The following is an 18,778-nucleotide window of genomic DNA, read 5'->3' on the forward strand; positions in this document are numbered from 1 at the left end:
ATAAGTTACAGATCAAGTTCCAACTTCACGACGTTTCGATCATTTTTGACAAATTTATGGCACTTTGAACTTTGGTAATTCTGATAATTCTGATGATCCTTAACTCAGTGCCATTTTAAGTTTTAATTTCCTTTAAAAAACATTTTCTCTGCAATAATTGGACCGATTGAGATCAAATTTTCACCGTTGGAGGGACTCTGTCTGCAGAATATTTTAATGGTAATTATGACGTCACAGGTCACGTGGTTCGGTCGCCATATTGTTTTTCGTGAAAACCCCATTTTCTCTGCAACGGCTGAACAGATCGAGGCCAAACTTTGCAGGCAGCATCGCATACCCATGACGAACAAAAAAAGTCAGCGAGCATGACATCATGCGTCACATGGTTTCAGAGTTATGACGTTTTTAAGCGTGAACCTTTAAAACCGAGCTCCTCCCTCATTTTTTATCCAATCGAGGGGAAACTTCACAGATCTGTTCAGCATGTCAGTCTACTAAAATGTCCTTTTAGAATTTGCGATAGGGTACGTGGTTTGGCAGATATCTTTACTTAAACGAAAATATTTTTAAAAATGGATATCTCTTGAATCGCTAGTACCTCAGACCGTGAGTTGGTAATTATATAATTCACACAGTGCAATACGTGCAGGCCGCTCCACGGAGCGACCTTGCGGGCTTCTCAACGAGGCGTGGCGTGACGCACATGTGTCTCAGCATACCTCAGATCAAGTTTGAAAACCAGCATCAACCGTGCATAAATTTGCATATTCGATGATTTTTGACAAAGTTATGGCACTTTGAACTTTGGTAGGGGACATGTATTGCAGCGCAATACTCAGAATGCTTGTTTTACTTTGAATTTTCATTTATGAGCTAAACTATTTTGAGAAGGTGCATGACGTAAGGATTGCGTTTAAATAGAGGCATACTCAGTAACTAATACTTATTTATTCCAACAAATGACACCAAGTTTTTACATCAAATTATTTAAGTGTGCACTGTGCAATATCTAGAATAAATTGGGTCAGTATAGTCTCAAAATAGACATGGTACTCATCAAAATTTATAAAAACATGTATTCATATAATATGACAAAATGTTCTCAAGTATGTATATTCAGCGGTGTATTTAAAAGTCAATTTTACACAGGAAGCTTTAGTGAGGACTTATTTCCGACCATTTTTGAAATCTACATACTTTAAATGATATGTATGCAAATTTGTATGCTTTCTGCCAGAAGTGAACATCTCATTCCATTTTTGTCGCATATCCCGCCACACTATTAGAGATGATTGAGGAGGAGATTTGAGGTGAGAGCGGATGGTGCTGTGGTTTTTGAAGTTAACTGGTTTGATTGTATGCTTTGCCACTCGGTCTGTCGCTCTTGAATATTGACTAGTCCTTGTGATTGTCAACTGCAAGTTCACAACTGCAATGTGATCATTGCAGGGATTTTTGCAGGTGATCGCCATGCCCATTGAAGCCAGTGCCATCAGCAGTGGAAGCGGTCTAGTCGTGAGACCCGTGAAGCAGAAGCGCAAAGCTCACAGCTTGGGCATTGGTCGTGCCAACAGCTCGGAGCATGAACGCACAATACTCCAGCGAGATCTTTTGGAGGGACAGGTATACCGTTGACACGAGGCTCGTGTTTTGCACAGCTAACATCCCTGATGCCCATATTTGGCAGGACATGTTTCTACCTTCAATGATTCACCTTAATTTTATTTTACTTGTTTAACGTTGTTTGTCAACATCATGCATAATCCAATTATACTGCACTCTAGTCTTTTGCACGTCGTTTAAGTGAGGGTGGATAATATGGCATTTTTTGCATGGCGAGGGTGGAGAACAGTTATGGGAGTGCTTATTAGTCAGGTTCACTGTTTTTTCATTCAAAATTTTTGGAGATTAGCAAAACTATACATTTCTGGAATATTCAGAGCATGAGGAATCCAAAAATTAATGTTGGCATTTGCGTAGACACCTGCATGGCCACCATTTTGGATTTTCAAAATGGCCGCCATGAAATACATAATTTGGGCTATCTCGGCTTCTAGTCAACCTAGAATCTTATTTAAATATGCTAACCTATGTTTTCTGGGTCAAGAAAACCATTGGTGGGATCATTAGACTTCTAATCCTAACACTTGCTTCACTTTTAGGACTTTCCAGATGACACTCAGGACAGTGATGAAGATCTGTAAAACCATATTCTTGAACGGTATAGACCAAGTAGATCCTGTGTATAGGACTTATAGTTCAATCTGATACTAACAAGGCTGCTTTCTTGCTTCATAAACCCATACCTATAACTTCAAATGACTTGCAATATCATGTATTATGTAATAGTTATATCACAAATATAAAGACAATGGTTTTCAATTACCTTTGTTTGTTGCTTTTCTATAATCCTGAGCACTATTTTGAGGCCTTTATTGGATTCCTTGACCCAGAAAACATAGGATTAGACTTAGAGTATTTAATTAAGTTTCTAGTTTGACTAGAAGCCGAGATAGCGCAAAACATGTATTTTATGGTCGCCATTTTGAAAATCCAAAATGGCGGCCATGCAGGTGTCTGTGCAAATGCCAACATTGATTTTCGGATTCTCCATGCTCTGATGATTCCAAAAATGTACAGGTTTGCTAATCTCCCCAACATTTTGAACGAAATTATATTTGTTAACATAGCGAACCTGACTATATGGTAAGAGCTTGCACAATCATGAAGGTGGAGTTTTGAAATCTCATTCAGAAGAGTGGACTGGTAGAACATCCCATATCATTTGTATGATGTCATTCATAATTATAAGCTATTTGTGTGGCATGATAAACAACTACAAAGATGAGTGCAATTCCACAATGGCCAGGTGTGTGCCCGATGCCCCACAACCAGGCCTTGCCATGAGTTTGAGCAGAAGCTGTGAGAGGGAAGTGGATGTGAGTGTAATATCTTGAGCACTTTGTATATATTTTAATCAATATAGTTTCTGGTTCGGTGTTTTTTTTTTCTGTGGAATGTAGTTTATATTTGTTAAGTGGCTGTAGAGTAGTGGTCTTGAGATGTCAGCGCGTTGGTGGCTGATGTTAATTGCCCTAAAACAACACCTTCATCTGGAGCTCTATGCAAACCCTAACGCTCTATTTTGGAACTTTGAGAACTGACTTCCTCTTTAGTGAAGGGTCTTCCTTGTCCCTTGTCTTGCCTGGCTGTGCTGGACTTTGGCCGTGGATTTGGCTCTCCAGCTGCGCCTCTCCGACCTTATCTCCATTAACTGCATGTCTTTTGCTCTTGATCTCGGTTCATAGCAGCTCCATCTGCCATTGGCCGCCTGGATTTCGTCCATCACCATTCCGTCCATGTTGTCGGACTCTGCACTTCCACCGCTTGAACTCGTACCAATGAAGCTTCATTCTCCTTCCTTCCTGTTCCTCATACTCATTATGCTAATTTTCTTTATGAAAATTTAATTGTTGTCTGTTACTTTTTTTCTTTTTTAAAAAGCTTTTACACATCTTTTTTTGTATATTAAGTCGAGGCTCGTGTAAGAGCTAACACATACAACATATAATAAGGGGAGTGGGATACAAGAGGGGGAGAGAGAGAGAAGCACAGCAACAGTAGAAACCAGGGACACCGGGTGATATGTGGAAGGGGAGAGGGCTGGAGTGGGGTACACGGAATAAATAAGATAAATAGTACAAGGACGTTCAGGAAAGAAAATGGAATTTGAAGGAGGTGGATTTGGGGTGTATTAACAGGGGTAGAAAAGATCAAAGTTTTAGATGGGGGAAGATAAGAGATGGTGGTGAACAGTTGTTTTGAAGACCTGGTGGGAGTAGTGGAATTGAAGAGAGTGTGGAAGTTTGTTCCATAGGCGAGAAAAAAGAGGAAAAAAGGAGTGAAGGTGAACAGAGAGACTTGATTTTGGCAGTTTCACGAGAAGATGGCTGTTGACAGATCTTGTGCATCCTGGAGGAATATTTGGGGGACAGAGGAGACAGAGCAGGGGGTGCAGGCCGGAGAGGAGTCACTAGAAGACAGAAAGACTGCCAACCTGCCTGTTGTGAGCGAGTGAAAGGCCCTCAGAATCGGCTTCATTGCGGGAGATACCAATGATTCTGAAAGCCTTGGTTTCTACAGCGTGAGGCCGAGCTAGGTGTGAGGCAGGAGCACCAGCCCAGAGGGGAGAGCAGTACTCCATCAAGCTTTTGATGAAAACTTTGTATGTGGTGAGGAGCCCAGAGGTGCCTAGGAAGGACTTCGCACGACGGAGGATGCCGAGTCGGTGACTGCCTTTGGAGGCCAGCTTGGAAATGTGGTTTTCCCAGGAAAGATCATGGCCGATGGTGAGACCCAAAAGCTTGAATGACAGAACTTCTTCGAGAGGATTGTTTAGAAAGTAGATGGGAGGGTTTTTCCAGGCGTTCTTTTTGGAGAGACAGTGAGTGTGAGATTTGTCAGGATTGAAAGACATGTTCCACTGGTTTGACCAGTTTGTGATTTTATCCAGGTCTTCAGAGAGTGAAGGGGTTTGATCTGAGGGTTGAGAAGGGGTTTTGATCTGCCTGCCGATCTGAGGGTTGAGATATAGAGTGGCAGAGGGTGTCGTCATCAGCAAAAGGATAGGGAGCATTTTCCAGCGAGTCGGGGAGATTTATTAATGAAGAAGATCAGAAAAAGTACAGGGCCCAGAACACTGCCTTGCAGAACACTGCCGAAGGCACGAGATATGTCAAAGGAGACGGCTCTGATTTCATGTTTGGCATTGAGGACGTCTATCCATTGTTGAGACAACAGAAGCAGCATGTCCAGAGTAGAATGACCTGGTCTGAACCCAAATTGATGATCATAAATCGAGCCATTGGAGAAGAGGAAGGATTTCATATCAGAAGCGATGATGGATTTCATGAACTTGCTGATGATTGGGAGCAAGCTGATTGGTCTGTAGTTGCAAGGATCTGTTTTTGCACATTTTTTGTGTAAAGCGGTAATGTTGGCTGTTTTCCAAGCAGATAGAACATGACCTTGAGCAAAAGAGAGGTTGAAGAGAACAGAGAGACGTTGTGATATAGCGGCAGAGCAGGATTGTTGGACCTGTGGGTTGATGCCCTCTGGACCTTTTGCAGAATCAGAGTCAAGGTTTGACAGAAACTTCTCTACCTTGTCAGGCGAGAAGGACACAGATTCCAGGTACAACTGGGTAAGTTGGGTACAGAGAGTGATGGGTTTGGGCCACAAGATTTTGAGGCAAATACAGAGTTGAAGCATTCAGCTTTTTCACATGCTGTGTAGCTGTTTGAGGTAAGGGGGGGTATGGAAGGGGAACAAACACCAGAAACGGATTTGACCAGATGCCACCAGGATTCGGAGGGGGGAGACAGGTTTAAGAGTTCAGTCTTGAGAGTAAAGAGATATTGCTTCGTGGCTCTCTTGAGGGTGGACACACACTTGTTCCGAGCTTTGTGAAAGGAAATGAGATTGCTTTCAGTTGGATGAGCCTTCCATGAGGCGAAGGCAAGTTGTTTCAGGGCAACTGCCTCACCACAAGATTCAGTGTACCATGGACGGGAGGAAGACTATGACAACTGAAGACGAGATGGGATGAATCTGAGCATGAGAGAGAGCAATTTACTTTGGAAGAATTCCCAGGATGAGTTGTTGTCAGAGACAGTAGAAATGAGAGACCAGTCCAGAAGTTTTGATGGCTGCTTGAAGACCATGCCCAGTTGGCCTGAGTGAAATGCCAGACTCGTCGATGCTGGGAGGCTCTCTGAGAACGTGCAGAGAGGTGTCCATTTTAACAAGCACATGATCAGATGAGCCAATTGGAGCAGAAGAACAACAACAGCCATTTGCAGGGAAGTTTGTCATAACCAAGTCTAGAAGAGATGATGTACCATTGAACGAGATCTGGGTTGGGAAATTGACAGATTGTGTTTGTCCCAAGGAGTCGCAGAAGTCCTTTGCTGAGGTGCTGTGGCTGGTGTGAGATGTGCCCACACCCTGCCAGCTGGCATGACAATTGAAATTGCCACATATGAGGAAGAGAGGGTTGGGATGAGTGGATAAAAGTCGGTCCATGTTGTCGGACAGCGAGATGTAAATGGAGTCATCACTGTTTGGTGGACAGTACAACACACACAAAATCAAAAGGTGGGGAGTGATGGGAAGCCATAGCCCGAGGTAATTGTGGAGTTTGGGAAGTGTATGAGCAGTACCCGGAGAGTGAGAAATAGTTTTTTTTAATGTACAGTGTAACTCCACCTCCAGGACGAGGCTCAGGTTTATCATGCCGAAGGAGGGAGTAACCAGGGAGATATACTAAGGAGTCGGGGACGTCTTGAAGGAGGAAAATTTCTGTTAAGCAGATTAAGTCTGGTTTGTGAGAAGCAACGTATATGGAGAGATGTCAGGTTTGAGCGAAGGCCCTGGATGTTTGAGGTCCATACCGTTAAGGAAGAAGGAGGGGGATCAAGGTACAAGAGAGGGAGAAGAAGAAGAGGAGGAGGAGGAGGTAGGGAGAGCAGTTGACAGTGTGTCGGAGATAGCAGAAGAGCAAGGAGAGAGGGCAGGATGAGGAGGATAAAAGGATAGGTGATGATGGGATGAGGCACAGTGAGGAGTAATATAAGTGGGGGCAGAGGGAAGTAGAAGATTGGAGGAGGTGGAGGAATGAGTTGGAAGAGAGGGGAAGTGGGAGGGGGCAGCTTTGTGGATGAGTTAGGAGGAAACTTTGAGGAGGGGTGAGGTGTGAGATTTGAAAAGGAGGGGGGAGTTTTAAAGGGCAGAGGTGAGGGGGAGTTTTTTGAAGGGGAGGGGTGGGGGGGAGATTTGAAGGGGAGGAGTGAGGTGGGAGATTTAAAGGGGAGGATTGAAGGGGAGACTTGAGGGGGATGTTTTGAAGGGGTAGGGTGATGGGGAAGTTTTGAATGGGTAGGGTAAGGGGGCAGTTTTGAAAGGGTAGGGTGAGGTGGGTGATTTGAAGGGGAGGGGTGAGGGGAGAGATTTGAAGGGGAGTTGTGAGGAGGGGGGAGTTTTGAAGAAGTGGGGTGAGGGGGGGGGGGGGGGGTGAGTTTTGAAAGTTTTGAACGATTAATGAAATTTGAGCATCCAAAATAAAATGGGGTTCTTGAGATTTTTCATGTCAGAGATGCGTCAGAAAATGTTAGAGCAGGTGTGGCATTAAGGTGAGTTTAGAGATTGGAGAAAGGAAGAACTGTAAGAGATTGAATTTTTTGAATAGGAACGATTGAAAGAGGGATTTGAAGACGACCTTTTGAAAAGGAAGAAGCAGAGTGTATTGTGATAGAATAGAGAATTTGACATGGGAGAAAGAGGAAGTTTGAACATTCTAAAAGACGCCATGAATACCATCTAGGTTGGTTGTGGTTTTTTAAAGTAGATGGTTGATATGGTGGGAGCAAAAACCTTTTTTCAATTATTGTAATTTTTTTTGAAGGTTAGGCAGAAGAGCGGAAAAGAAACAGGTTGAAGAAAATAAAGTTTAGCTGTGTGATGAAAAGGTTCACAATCACAGTGGGAATGCCAAGTGGAAAAAGGCAAAAGTTGTAGAGAGCAGGAAGTAGGGTGGTCCGGGAGGTGTAAGGTTGAAGGTATGGAAATTGAAAATATATATATTTTTAAAGACAATAAATGGGGTATAATTGGGAGGAATTGAAGGAGAGGTAACGGGATTGAGGAGAAAAAAAAAAGAGGGCTGAATGAAGGCAGCAGAGAGAAAAGACAATAAAAAAGTGAAGTGGACTCAAACTAGGAAAAGGTAGGCCTCAAAATTCGGTACGAAAAGTTAGACGAAGACTCACAAATTGGCACAAATTTTTAAACAAAACCAGACCCGGAACCCACAGAAAACATGGAGACAACAAAATAAACAGCAAAAACACAACAAAACGATCTCAGAGACTGGAACTGGAAGTGACTGTGACTGAGATTCTGATGGTTTAATTTCCCGTTTGATGTTCTTCTATATCACAAAATTTGTTTCCTTTTCTTTACTTTAATTTTATGATTTTTCTTTACTTTTACAAATGTCTTGTACACCAAGACATGAGTGCTCGGTTTTCAATCTGCTGAAATGTATTGTGTCTCACCCATGTTCATGATCTGCTGGATCTTGTTTTCTCTGATGCAAAACCTTCCCCTTCAATGAAGCCTATAACATGCCTTTTATATTCTTTACAAGATTGAGACTTGTGGAGGGCATGTTATGTCTGGTCCTGAACTGACAACGGAGCAGCCGAGCTACAGTTTGACACCTTAAGCCTTTATATTAACTCCATTAATACTCAATATTTTGGCAAGAAATTATTTACTTACCCCGCATTTGCGAATCAAAAAGTGGGTGAAGCAATTGGTTCACTTTGTCTGTCTGTATATCTGTCCGTCTAAATGTCTGTCTGTATATCTGTCTGTCAAAAAAGAGAACCATGACAATTACAACTACATGTGGGCAGGGTACAGCCCGAAGTGGAGATCGGTTTCTGAGGTTTGGGACATGGAATGTAGGGACAATGACAGGGAGATCAGGAGAGTGGTGGAAGTATTGATAAGAAGAAGAGTGGACATATGTTGTGTGCAAGAGACGAGATGGAAGGGAAGTGGTGTGAGAATGGTGAAGGGTAGGCAGGGACAGAAATACAAGTTTGTGTGGCAAGGGTGCCTGGAGGGTGTGAATGGTGTTGGTGTCCTGTTTTCTGAGGAGTTTGTAGACAGTGTGGTGAGTGTGACTAGAGTGAGTGATAGGTTGATGATGGTGAAAATGATGATTGGAAAGCTCTTGGTGAACGTCATCTCGGGATAATGGAATATGCTTCGCAGGTTGGTCGAAGCGATGAAGAGAAGGACAAGTTCTGGTGTGCGATAGAGAAGCTGATGGAAAACGTGAAAGATTAGGAAGTTGTTGTGGTAGGAGGAGACCTAAATGGACATGTGGGAAGGAGTATGGATGGTTTTGACGGAGTTCATGGGGGTTACGGATATGGTGTGAGAAATGGAGAAGGTGAAAGGATTTTGGAGTTTGCTGATGGAGCTGATTTGTTGATTTGTAATACTCAGTTCCAGAAAGAGGATAATAAGCTTGTTACATACACGTCAGGTGGGTCGACGACAACCGTTGACTACCTGATGGTGCGTAGGCGAGATAGGGGGCACCTCCGGGACACAAAGGTGATCCCGGCGGAGGAGGCTGTTTCACAGCACCACTTGGTTGTCTGCGACGTAAGGGTGAAAGGTGCGAGGAGAGCTCGGCGGGTGAAGTACCAACCGAGAATGAAGGTGTGGAGGTTGAAAGAGGTGACAGTAAGGGAGGCATTAAAAGAGAGGCTGAGTAGGGTCGAGGATGATGTGGTTGAGCTTGAAAGTGGTTGAATGTCAATGAAAGCTAGTCTGTTGGGAGCCGTTGGTGAGGTATGTGGATGGACAAAAGGACCACCGAGGCACTCGGAAACATGGTGCTGGGATGATGAAGTTGGAAAGAGGATTGACGAGAAGAGGAAGAAGTTCAAGGAGTGGCAGAAGGCGAAGGGTACGGGAGCAGAAACAGCAGAGCATGAAAGTTATAAGGCAGCTAGGAAGGCTGCAAAGAAAGAGGTAGCAAAGGCGCAGGAGGCATGTAGGAAAATGTTCGGAGAACGCTTGGATTCGGAAGAGGGTCAGAAAGCAGTATTCAGGATTGCAAAGCAGATAGCGAAAGAGAGGTGTGATGTGATGGGGGTGAGTTGCTTGAAGGATGAAGTGGGACAAATCGTTGTCAACCCAGATGGAATTAAAGGAAGATGGAAAAGATATATGGAAATGCTGTTGAATACAGAGAATGAATGGGATGGCAACATAGAGAGTAACCCAGTTTTAGGACCGGCAGAGAAGATAACTGGGAAGGAAGTTGAGGAAGCAATAAAAGCAATGAAGGGTAGAAAAGCGGGAGGGCCGACGGGAGTTGTGGGAGATATGTTGAAGGCAGCAGGAAGTTGGGATGTGAAGAGAATGACAGAGATCTGTAATCTGGTGGTGAAAGAAGGCCGCATTCCAGTGGATTGGGAACTGAGTACCCTCGTCCCTCTATACAAGGGGAAAGGTGACCCTCTGGAGTGTGGCTCGTACCGAGCGATAAAGTTATTGGAGCATGGAATGAAGGTATTGGAAAGGGTGTTGGAGAGGAGGATAAGGAAGAAAGTGAAGATCGACGAAATGCAGTTTGGATTCATGCCAGGAAGAGGAACGACAGACGCGCTTTTCATTGTGAGGCAGTTGCAGGAGAAGTACATGTAGAAGAGGAAGAAGTTGTTTCTTGGGTTTGTTGATCTGGAGAAAGCATTCGATCGGGTTCCACGCAAAGTATTGACATGGGCATTGAGGAAGTTAGGAGTGGAGGAATGGTTGATCAGAGTAGTGATGGCAATGTACAAAAGAGCGCGCACAGCTGTAAGGACGAAGGACGGGAACAGTGGTGAGTTTGAGGTGAAGGTGGGAGTGCATCAGGGGTCGGTACTAAGTCCACTACTATTTGTAGCTGTGATGGAGGTGCTGGCTCAGAACGTAAAGGAGGGTTTACCGTGGGAGTTGTTGTATGCAGATGATCTGGTGTTGATTGCGGAAAGTATGGATGGACTGAAGGAAAAGATGAACAAGTGGAAGGAATGTATGGAGACAAAAGGTCTGAAGGTGAATATCGGAAAGACGAAGGTGATGGCAAGTGGTAAAGCATGTGGTGAGGTGGAAAGAACTGGGAAGTGGCCCTGTGCTGTGTGTAGGAAGGGTGTCGGAGTGAACTCCATTCAGTGTGCAATGTGCGCTGAGTGGGTTCATCAAAAATGTAGTGGTCTGAGAGGGTCATTAACCAGTGTGGCAGCTACATTCAAATGTAAGGTGTGCACAGAGGGAGCTGCAGATGGAGGAAATGTTGAGTTGGATCTTGGAGACGGCGTGAAGCTGGAAGATGTGAAAACATTTTGCTACCTCGGAGACGTGCTGAATGGAGAAGGTGGATCAGACTCGGCAACGGTTGCTCGAGTGAGATGTGCATGGAAGAAGTTTCGTGAATTGAGTGGCGTGCTGATGATGAGGGGAGTGTCGTTGAAGCTGAAGGGAAAGGTGTATGCTGCATGTGTGAGAAGTGTTATGATTTATGGGGGCGAGACATGGGTAATGAACGTAGAGCAGCAACGAAGGTTGGAAAGGGTGGAAATGCGAATGGTTCGACGGATGTGCGGAGTATCGTTGAGAGAGAGGAAGACAAATGATGAATTGCGAAAGATGGTGGGAATAGCGCCTGTGATTTATGCTGTGAAGAGGAACAGGTTGAGATGGTTTGGTCATGTGTTGTGGAAGGATGAAAGTGACTGGTTGAGAAGAGTGATGAAAATGAATGTAGAAGGAAGTAGAAGACAGGGAAGACCTAGAAAGACTTGGCTAAAGATGGTGGAAGAAGAAATGCGGGCAAGGGGGTTAACAAGGAGAGATGCAGAAAATAGGGCAAAATGGAGAAGATTGTCATGGGGATCGCAAGGCTAACCCCCGCTCTAGCAGGGAAAATGTCCTTTAAAATGCATGTTGTTGTTGCATGTTGATCAAGGACCAACTTCATTTCAATTGAATGTTGCATTTTGAGAACTAATAGGAACATAAATCAGAAAACATACCTGTAGTTTAGCAGTAGGCTACTTTGGTACTGAATCCATCCCAATTGTGCAGGTGCAGAAATGAGTGAGATAATTATTTTACTGTCTGCTTGCCAGTCAAAGAAATTGGAAAATCATTCCAGACAAAACTTAGTTTTCAGGGACGTCATTAAGGACACAAACAACAGCCATGTAGAACGAATGTAAGATGTTAAATAATGTGTAAAAGATGCTGCATCAATTTATATGCCTCTGCCCCGAAGGTGGCCGAAAGCGTTATGGTTTTGTGTTGTCGATCTGTCTGTACGGGCTAAACCTTGTTTTTTGTCAGCAACCACATGTCCGATTGAGACGAAACTTTCAGGGTAGGAGCAACACTCATGCATAATGTTATGACAATTGTGACGTCATAGGTCACGTGGTATGGCAACCATCTTGTATTTAACACAAATAATTAAATAATCACATCTCTGAAACCGCTTACCCTATCGATGCAAAATTTTTAAAATGTGATGTAACACCATTGTTGCCTATAGTTCGAAAATGATTACGTCATAGATCACTTGGTTTGGCAGCCATCTTGGATAGAAAAACGAACCTTTTCTGATCAACATGAAACTTCACAAATGTGATCCCCTACCCATACTTATGCAGAGTGTATATTTTTGATGTCATATGGCATGTGGTTTGGTAGCCATATTAGCTTGAAAGTCGATATTTAAAAAAATCACTTCTCCAAATAACACTTCACCGATCGATGTGAAAACTGTCCTGTGGTAAATATTTCATACTTCAAAACAGCCGAAGGGATTTAAACCAAACTTGTTTATTTTTAGGACAGTGAACGAGGGCATATACCCATTGCCACGGGCAGGGACTACGCGGAGGCATATTGGCGACTGTCGCATTGCTCTAGTTATTATTATTTTCTACAACCTCTAAAATTTTTATTTTATTTAGATTGACTTATATACGTACTTAAACACTGTACAACACATCACTTTTTAAGTACTTTTATAAACCTTTTGTGAAGCAGTACTTTGACAAAATATTATGCCATTTTACATAATGTTGACAAATCAAATTTGCTGCTCGCAGACCCCGCCCACATACCTTTTTTCTCAAGACTGCGTGGGGCAAGGTGTTCAATGAACTCTGGTTCTATTCTGTTTTCACACTTCCACGATGATCATGAACAGTTGATTTTGATTAATAACCAGACTCTTTCACATGATTAATTTGTTCCACTTGTCACTCAATCCTTGAAAAGTGGCATTCTCTCTTTCTGGCTTACTGCCGGCTTGCACTCTCACACATCGCAAATTGGAATGAAAACGTCAAGCCACAGTCACCTGCTCACAATTTGCCTTTCAAATTGGCAATCGGCAATCAATCCGCTACACTAAATCGCTGTGAAAGCAAAATACCTTGTTAGCTCACATGGAACGAAGTTCAGGGGAGCTTATGCGATGGCACATTGTCCGTCCGTCCGTTAACACTTGAAACTTGAGATTTTGCTGCATGTGTGAGAAATGATATTTGATGTGTTGTGACTAAAGTTTGCTCACGGCATTAAAAAAAAAAAATCTGGGTCTAAGGGGGTTTACTGGGGTCAAAGAGGATCCAGGTTTGACCCCCCAAAATAGGAATTTACTTTTTCCTCTGAAACGACACACACTATTTCGATGAAACTTGACCACAACCTTCACCATCCTTGCTGTACCAAAGTTTGTTCACGGCATGAAAAAAAATCTACCCTTTGGGGGGTTTCCCCCAAAAATAGGTATTTGCTTTCTTCTCAGAAACAACAAACGCAATTTCGATGAAACTTCACCACAGCCTTAATCACTCATGATCTACCAATGTTTGTTCAAGGCATGAGAAAAATTGGGGTCTTAGGAGGTATATGGGGTTGGAGAAGGGAGGGTTGCCCCCAAAATAGGTATTTTTTTCTTTGTTTGTTTCAAGTCTTATGATTATGTTAGTATGATTCTTCATGCTGCCCCGTCTTCTAGCAACCATTGAAATTGGTTTAAAATACCCTTAGTCGGTGCAGTATACTGTTTATTCTACCAAGTTAGCACCAAGGGTATTGCCCCTATTTTTTTCTGCACCATGATTGAGAACAACTCTTTCAACACGAAGGCCTTGAAGTACATTGCTTCATTGTAATTTCCACAGTTCCATTCTCATCTGCACAGGCTGTAGCAATGAACGTCTTGAAGAAACCTTCACTGGACACAAAAGATCTTCAAAACAAACAAACATGTTATTTTCTTCCTTTAATTTTCAAAATTATAGAATGTACACAGTACACAAAGGATCAGTCACACAATTTGAATGCTTCTGGACATGCTAACTGGCTTTGCACAATAAATTGTGGTCTGTGGTATCTTTGTCTTCTTCCACCTCCTTTCTTGTGTTACGGAGTCCTCTACAATCTCCTGGTCTCGGTAACCTCCGAACCCCGAGAGGAACCCCGGCAGAAAAATATTGTTGCGGATTTGAGAATCCTGTATTTTTTTTATTGTTGTAAGTGTCATGAATCTTGTTGTAAATATCACCCTCCGTAGTGTAAAGGTCAAAGGTCGTCCTAGTTACTCCATATACATGCACGTAGCAAATCATATATCCTTCTAAATAGTTATCTCCATAATCTATGTAGTTTAAGGCTCTGTTCCCACTAGTTGACACTGCATTGCATCAGATGACATAAGATAGTTCCCTTCCATATCCCAAAGCCTCGATTGCCAACTGCATTGGGCGGTTTTCTGCATTTGCCGCCATTGCCATGTGCTGTACCTCGGAGAAGAAAGGCGTGTCTCCACCTCATCATCAGAGGGTGGACCCAGGAGAGCCCTTGCCGACCAACCAAGCACGAGGGTTTGGCTTGCCAACCAAGCACGAGGGTTTGGCTTGAGAGGGCGGAGAGAGAACGATCGGGGAGGTTCGCGAAGGTTCGAGGGTGTGGCCTATATAACCCACGGCGGGACGCCCCCACCGGAGATGAGTCCTTGGAGAGCTGCGTGATCCAGGAGATGAGAGAGGGATGTCCCATGAGTTTGAACCACAGCAGCTTGAACCACAACAGCTTGAACCACCGGAGCTTGAACCATCGCCGCTTTAACCACCGCAGCTTTGAGCTTTGACGGCAGTTTCGACCGTGGCCACGAAGGAACGCCGCCGTGCGAAACCGATCGAGAAGGGGCGGCGGCTGCTCACTCCCGGCCCGACCATGCTCCGGTTCCAGTTGAACCTTCCTCTCCTTCCCGCCATTCGTTCCTGCCTTCATTCCCCATTCGTGTGAGTCTGATTGTCGTTTGTTTTGTGTGTCTTGTCCTGGGGTTAAGTAAGACTGAATAGTATAAGCTAGTCATTGCACTGTGTCTTCTGGTCCTTCTATCCTTTCTGTAAATTATTTTCTTTTCTTTCCTTCTCCTTGGTTCCTTTGATTTGTGTAAATATTAGTAATCTATATATATAAAACTGTGTGTGTGTGTGTGTGTGTGTGTGTGTGTGTGTGTGTGTGTGTGTGTGTGTGTGTGTGTATGTGTGTGAGATGTTACCGATAGACTCCTAAACGGAGAGGCTTACGTGCTTGATATTTGGCATAGACATAGCCTGGGACGAACATGGCCGAACTCAAAATATTTGACGATCCATATTTTTTATTCATATTTACCTCAGCGCATTTCAGCGAAGTACCCGCTAATCTCAGCCGGTTCCAGATCAGCTCGCTGATTCGCTCAGAGCGATCACGTGATGTTCCATTTCCGCCACCAGACTGATTCGCTCAGAGCGATCACGTGATGTTCCATCCCGTCACACGTCACACGTTTTTTCACCTTTTATGCGATCGTGTTTTGTATCGATTTTGTGCGATATGAATTAAATGTCTTTGAAACAGCTGTGAAACGTCTTTCCACAACCCTTCTGTAACCGATTGGAGCAGTTTCTTGCCGCACAAAACGCGATCCGCGAAGCGAGTTGGTCGAGTCGTGCTGACAAAGATGGCGACACGGCGGCTTCACTTTTCACGGAGTATGAGCGTTCTATATATTTTCAATTCAGTGCGCCCATGATTTGTGGCATAGACATGACCATTGGGCCTTCACGGTGTAATTTGTGCGAGGCTTTTGTCCGAGTGAGCTTGAGTCGAGAGGGCGAATGTACGGGTTGGGAATGTACGGGTCTCCGTTCCCCTGCCCGGCAACGCCGGTACTGGAGGACGTCACAGGATCGGTGAGTCTCCAAAATCCGCCTCGTGCTGTTGCGAATATGCAGGACTATGTCCGATGTTGTGCTGCTCTCCGACTATGAGAACTGCAACGTCATTGTTGACTGGCCATCCCCTTCCCTCCCCCTTCCCCCTCCCCCCTCCGTTCCCCCTTCCTTTCCCCCTCCACCCAACCCCCTCCACCCTACCCCTCCCCTTCTCCCCTCCCCCTCCCCTTCTCCCCTCCCCCTCCATTTTTCCCCTCCCCCTCCATTTCCCCCCTCCCCCTCACTTTTCCCCCTCCCCTCCCCCTCCCTTTTCCTCTCCACCCTCCCCTCCCTTTCCCCCTCCCCCTCCCCCTCCATTTCCCCCTCCCCCTCCCCCTACCTTTGCCCCTCCCCCCTCCCCCTCCCCTCCCCCTCCATTTCCCCCTCCATTTCCCCCTCCCCCTCCCCCTCGCTTCCTCCTCCACCCTACCCCCTCCCCTTTTCCCCTCCCCCTCCCTTTTCCCCCTCCCTCCCCCACCCTTCTCCCCTCCCCCCTCTTCTCCCCTCCCCCCCGTTTCCCCTCCCCTTCCCTCCCTCCTCCACTCCCCCTCCCCTCCCCCCTCCCACCCCTCCCCTCTCCCATCCCTCACCCTCCCCATCCCCCCTCTCCCCTCCCCCTCCCCCCTTCCCCTCCCCCTTCCTCTCCCCCCTTCCCCCTCCCCCCTCAGTTCCCCCTTCCCTTCCCCCTCCACCCTACCCCCTCCACCCTACCCCTCCCCCTTCTCCCCTCCCCCTCCCCTTCTCCCCTCCCCCTCCATTTTTCCCCTCCCCCTCCATTTCCCCCCTCCCCTCCCCCTCCCTTTTCCCCCTCCCCCTCCCCTCCCCCCTCCCCCTCCCCCCTCCCTCCTCCCCTCCTCCCCTCCCCCTCCCCCCTCTCCTCCCTCCCACCCCTCTCCCCTCCCACCCCTTCCCATCCCTCTCCCCTCCCACCCCTCCCATCCCTCACCCTCCCCATACCCCCCTCTTCTCCCCTCTCCCCCTCCCCCTCCCACTCTTCTCCCCTCCCCCCCCGTTCCCCTCCCCTCCCCCCGTTCCCCCCCCCTCCCCTCCCCCGCCCGGCAATGCCGGGTACTTCTGCAAGTAAATTATATTTGTATTTCCTACCTTCGTTCTTCTTCTTCATGCTCGTCTGGTCGTCTTTGTGATTTCCCCATTGAAAACCTGTGGCGCAATTTTGGCCAACGTTTCAGGATCGGGTTTAGTCTTTGGTAATGGCTCGCACGTCGTGTTGCTAACACCGCTCGGCAATTATAACATCTAAAACCGGGGTTCGAGTGGGAGTCCCTCCCCTGCTCGCGGTCAGGAGTGGCACTCAGGTCCTTGGGACTTTTTGTAGACCAAATACCCTGGCTGCTCCCGACCGGGAGGAGCGTTGGGACCCCCAGGACTCACGTCGGTCAGTCGCGGACAAGGGGATTGATCCCCCCTTCTTAAGGGGAAAAAGGACGACGGAGAGATCCGTAACAATATATTACCCTGTGTTGAAAATCAATAGTGAAACCACACCAATGATTATAAATGAACAAACTTGTATTATAAATCACACACAGGTAATACGGTACAGCAAATGGCCATTAAGAGTGCACTCTATATATATCTTATATAAAGTCAAGTGTCTCACTGCTCTGCCAGCAAATGAACGGACACTCCTCAATGTCTCTATGACTTTTCCCAAGGCGAATGGGATTCGCTCCAGCGGTCGATGGAACGAAATTCGGTCGAAGCCCGAATCTCGCTCTCCAGTCGATATCCGAAGCGTGTACAGTGGGCAAGGGTGCTCTTCCCGCCAAACTGTACAACGGCGCCCTCCAGAGGCGAACCTCCACCGTTCCCTCAGCAAATCGCAACGTAATTGGAGACGCAGCGGTCTCACCCACTCATCCCCGACAGACGGTAGGATGTTGGGGGTGAAGAGGACACGAAGCAAACGTTCACCGGTGTCCGAAGCACGGGGTTCAAAATGGCTGACGGCTCTGGCTTGAGCCGATGCGACGAGGCAAGGATTCGTTGGAATCCCAGCGCCCCAAATCTGTCTACGCAGATTTCTCCACTCCAGCAAATTTTCTTATCGCCGGATGTCCCTTCCAGGAACTCAAAATCCCCTTGCGGCTGTCGGTAAACCTGGCTCGTTACCGAGCGCTGACGTCACCGTCCTCTCCAACTTTGCGCGCGCTGCTTCTTCCTCTTCACCTTCTCGTCTTTCCGGTTCGGTGTCCTGTATCATTTAAAGTTAGCCTTTTTAACTTTAAATAACCGTTCCTGAATAATAAGCCTTTTGAAGATAAATATAGTACATAATATCAGAACTACGTCAAGTGGGTGAAAACCACAATAACGGAAGTCATGAATCCGTAACACTTCCCCCCCTCAAGAAAAGGTTTGAACACAGCGAAAACTTTCTTTGCATGCAAACTTTTTTAAAAACAAAAGTAAATTCACAACCCACATCATCAATTCCCGTGGTCAACAATATTCACTACTCCCCAAAAATAAAGCAACAAAATTTCACACAACCCACAGAGATTTCCTAAGTTAATTCACTCTGGACAAAGCATCAGCAACGACATTGTCCCTGCTCTTTACATGCTCAATTTCCCGTTGGACTCCTGCAAAGCCAAACTCCATCTCATCACCCTCTGATTTTTACTTTCAGTTTTTTTGTGAATGAAGGTTAAGGGGTGGTGATCAAAAATCCAAAATCCAGCAAATCGATAGCACTTTTTCCGGGAGGCCGAGATGAAATCCAGGTTCCGTGGTGGTTGGATGGTGAGGCCTGGAAGTATTCACTACATGGACGCCTTTAGGAACGTGGAGTTCACGGTTAATCTGTGCAGGAATTTTGGCTCAGCTGATCCGCAGCATTCAGTGCTTCAACT

At 45.7% G+C, this 18,778-nt stretch overlaps 1 protein-coding gene across 3 annotated transcripts in view; it reads left to right on the forward strand.

Moving 5' to 3' along the window:
- Nucleotides 1–18,778, forward strand: part of WDR37 (WD repeat domain 37) — a 238,826-nt gene that overhangs the window by 58,670 nt on the left and 161,378 nt on the right. The window contains exon 2 of one of the 3 annotated variants that reach the window (XM_078782006.1): nt 1,450–1,623. In XM_078782006.1, the coding sequence (XP_078638132.1) occupies nt 1,471–1,623 (153 nt within the window). In that variant the 5' untranslated portion in view covers nt 1,450–1,470. Of the gene's footprint in view, nt 1–1,422; nt 1,624–18,778 lie in introns of all 3 variants that reach the window. The other 2 variants (XM_078782007.1, XM_078782008.1) reach the window with 2 other exon arrangements.

This window comes from Myxine glutinosa, chromosome 7 (genome assembly GCF_964187855.1).
Source record: "Myxine glutinosa chromosome 7, kmMyxGlut1.1, whole genome shotgun sequence".
Classification (NCBI taxonomy): Eukaryota; Metazoa; Chordata; class Myxini; order Myxiniformes; family Myxinidae; genus Myxine; species Myxine glutinosa.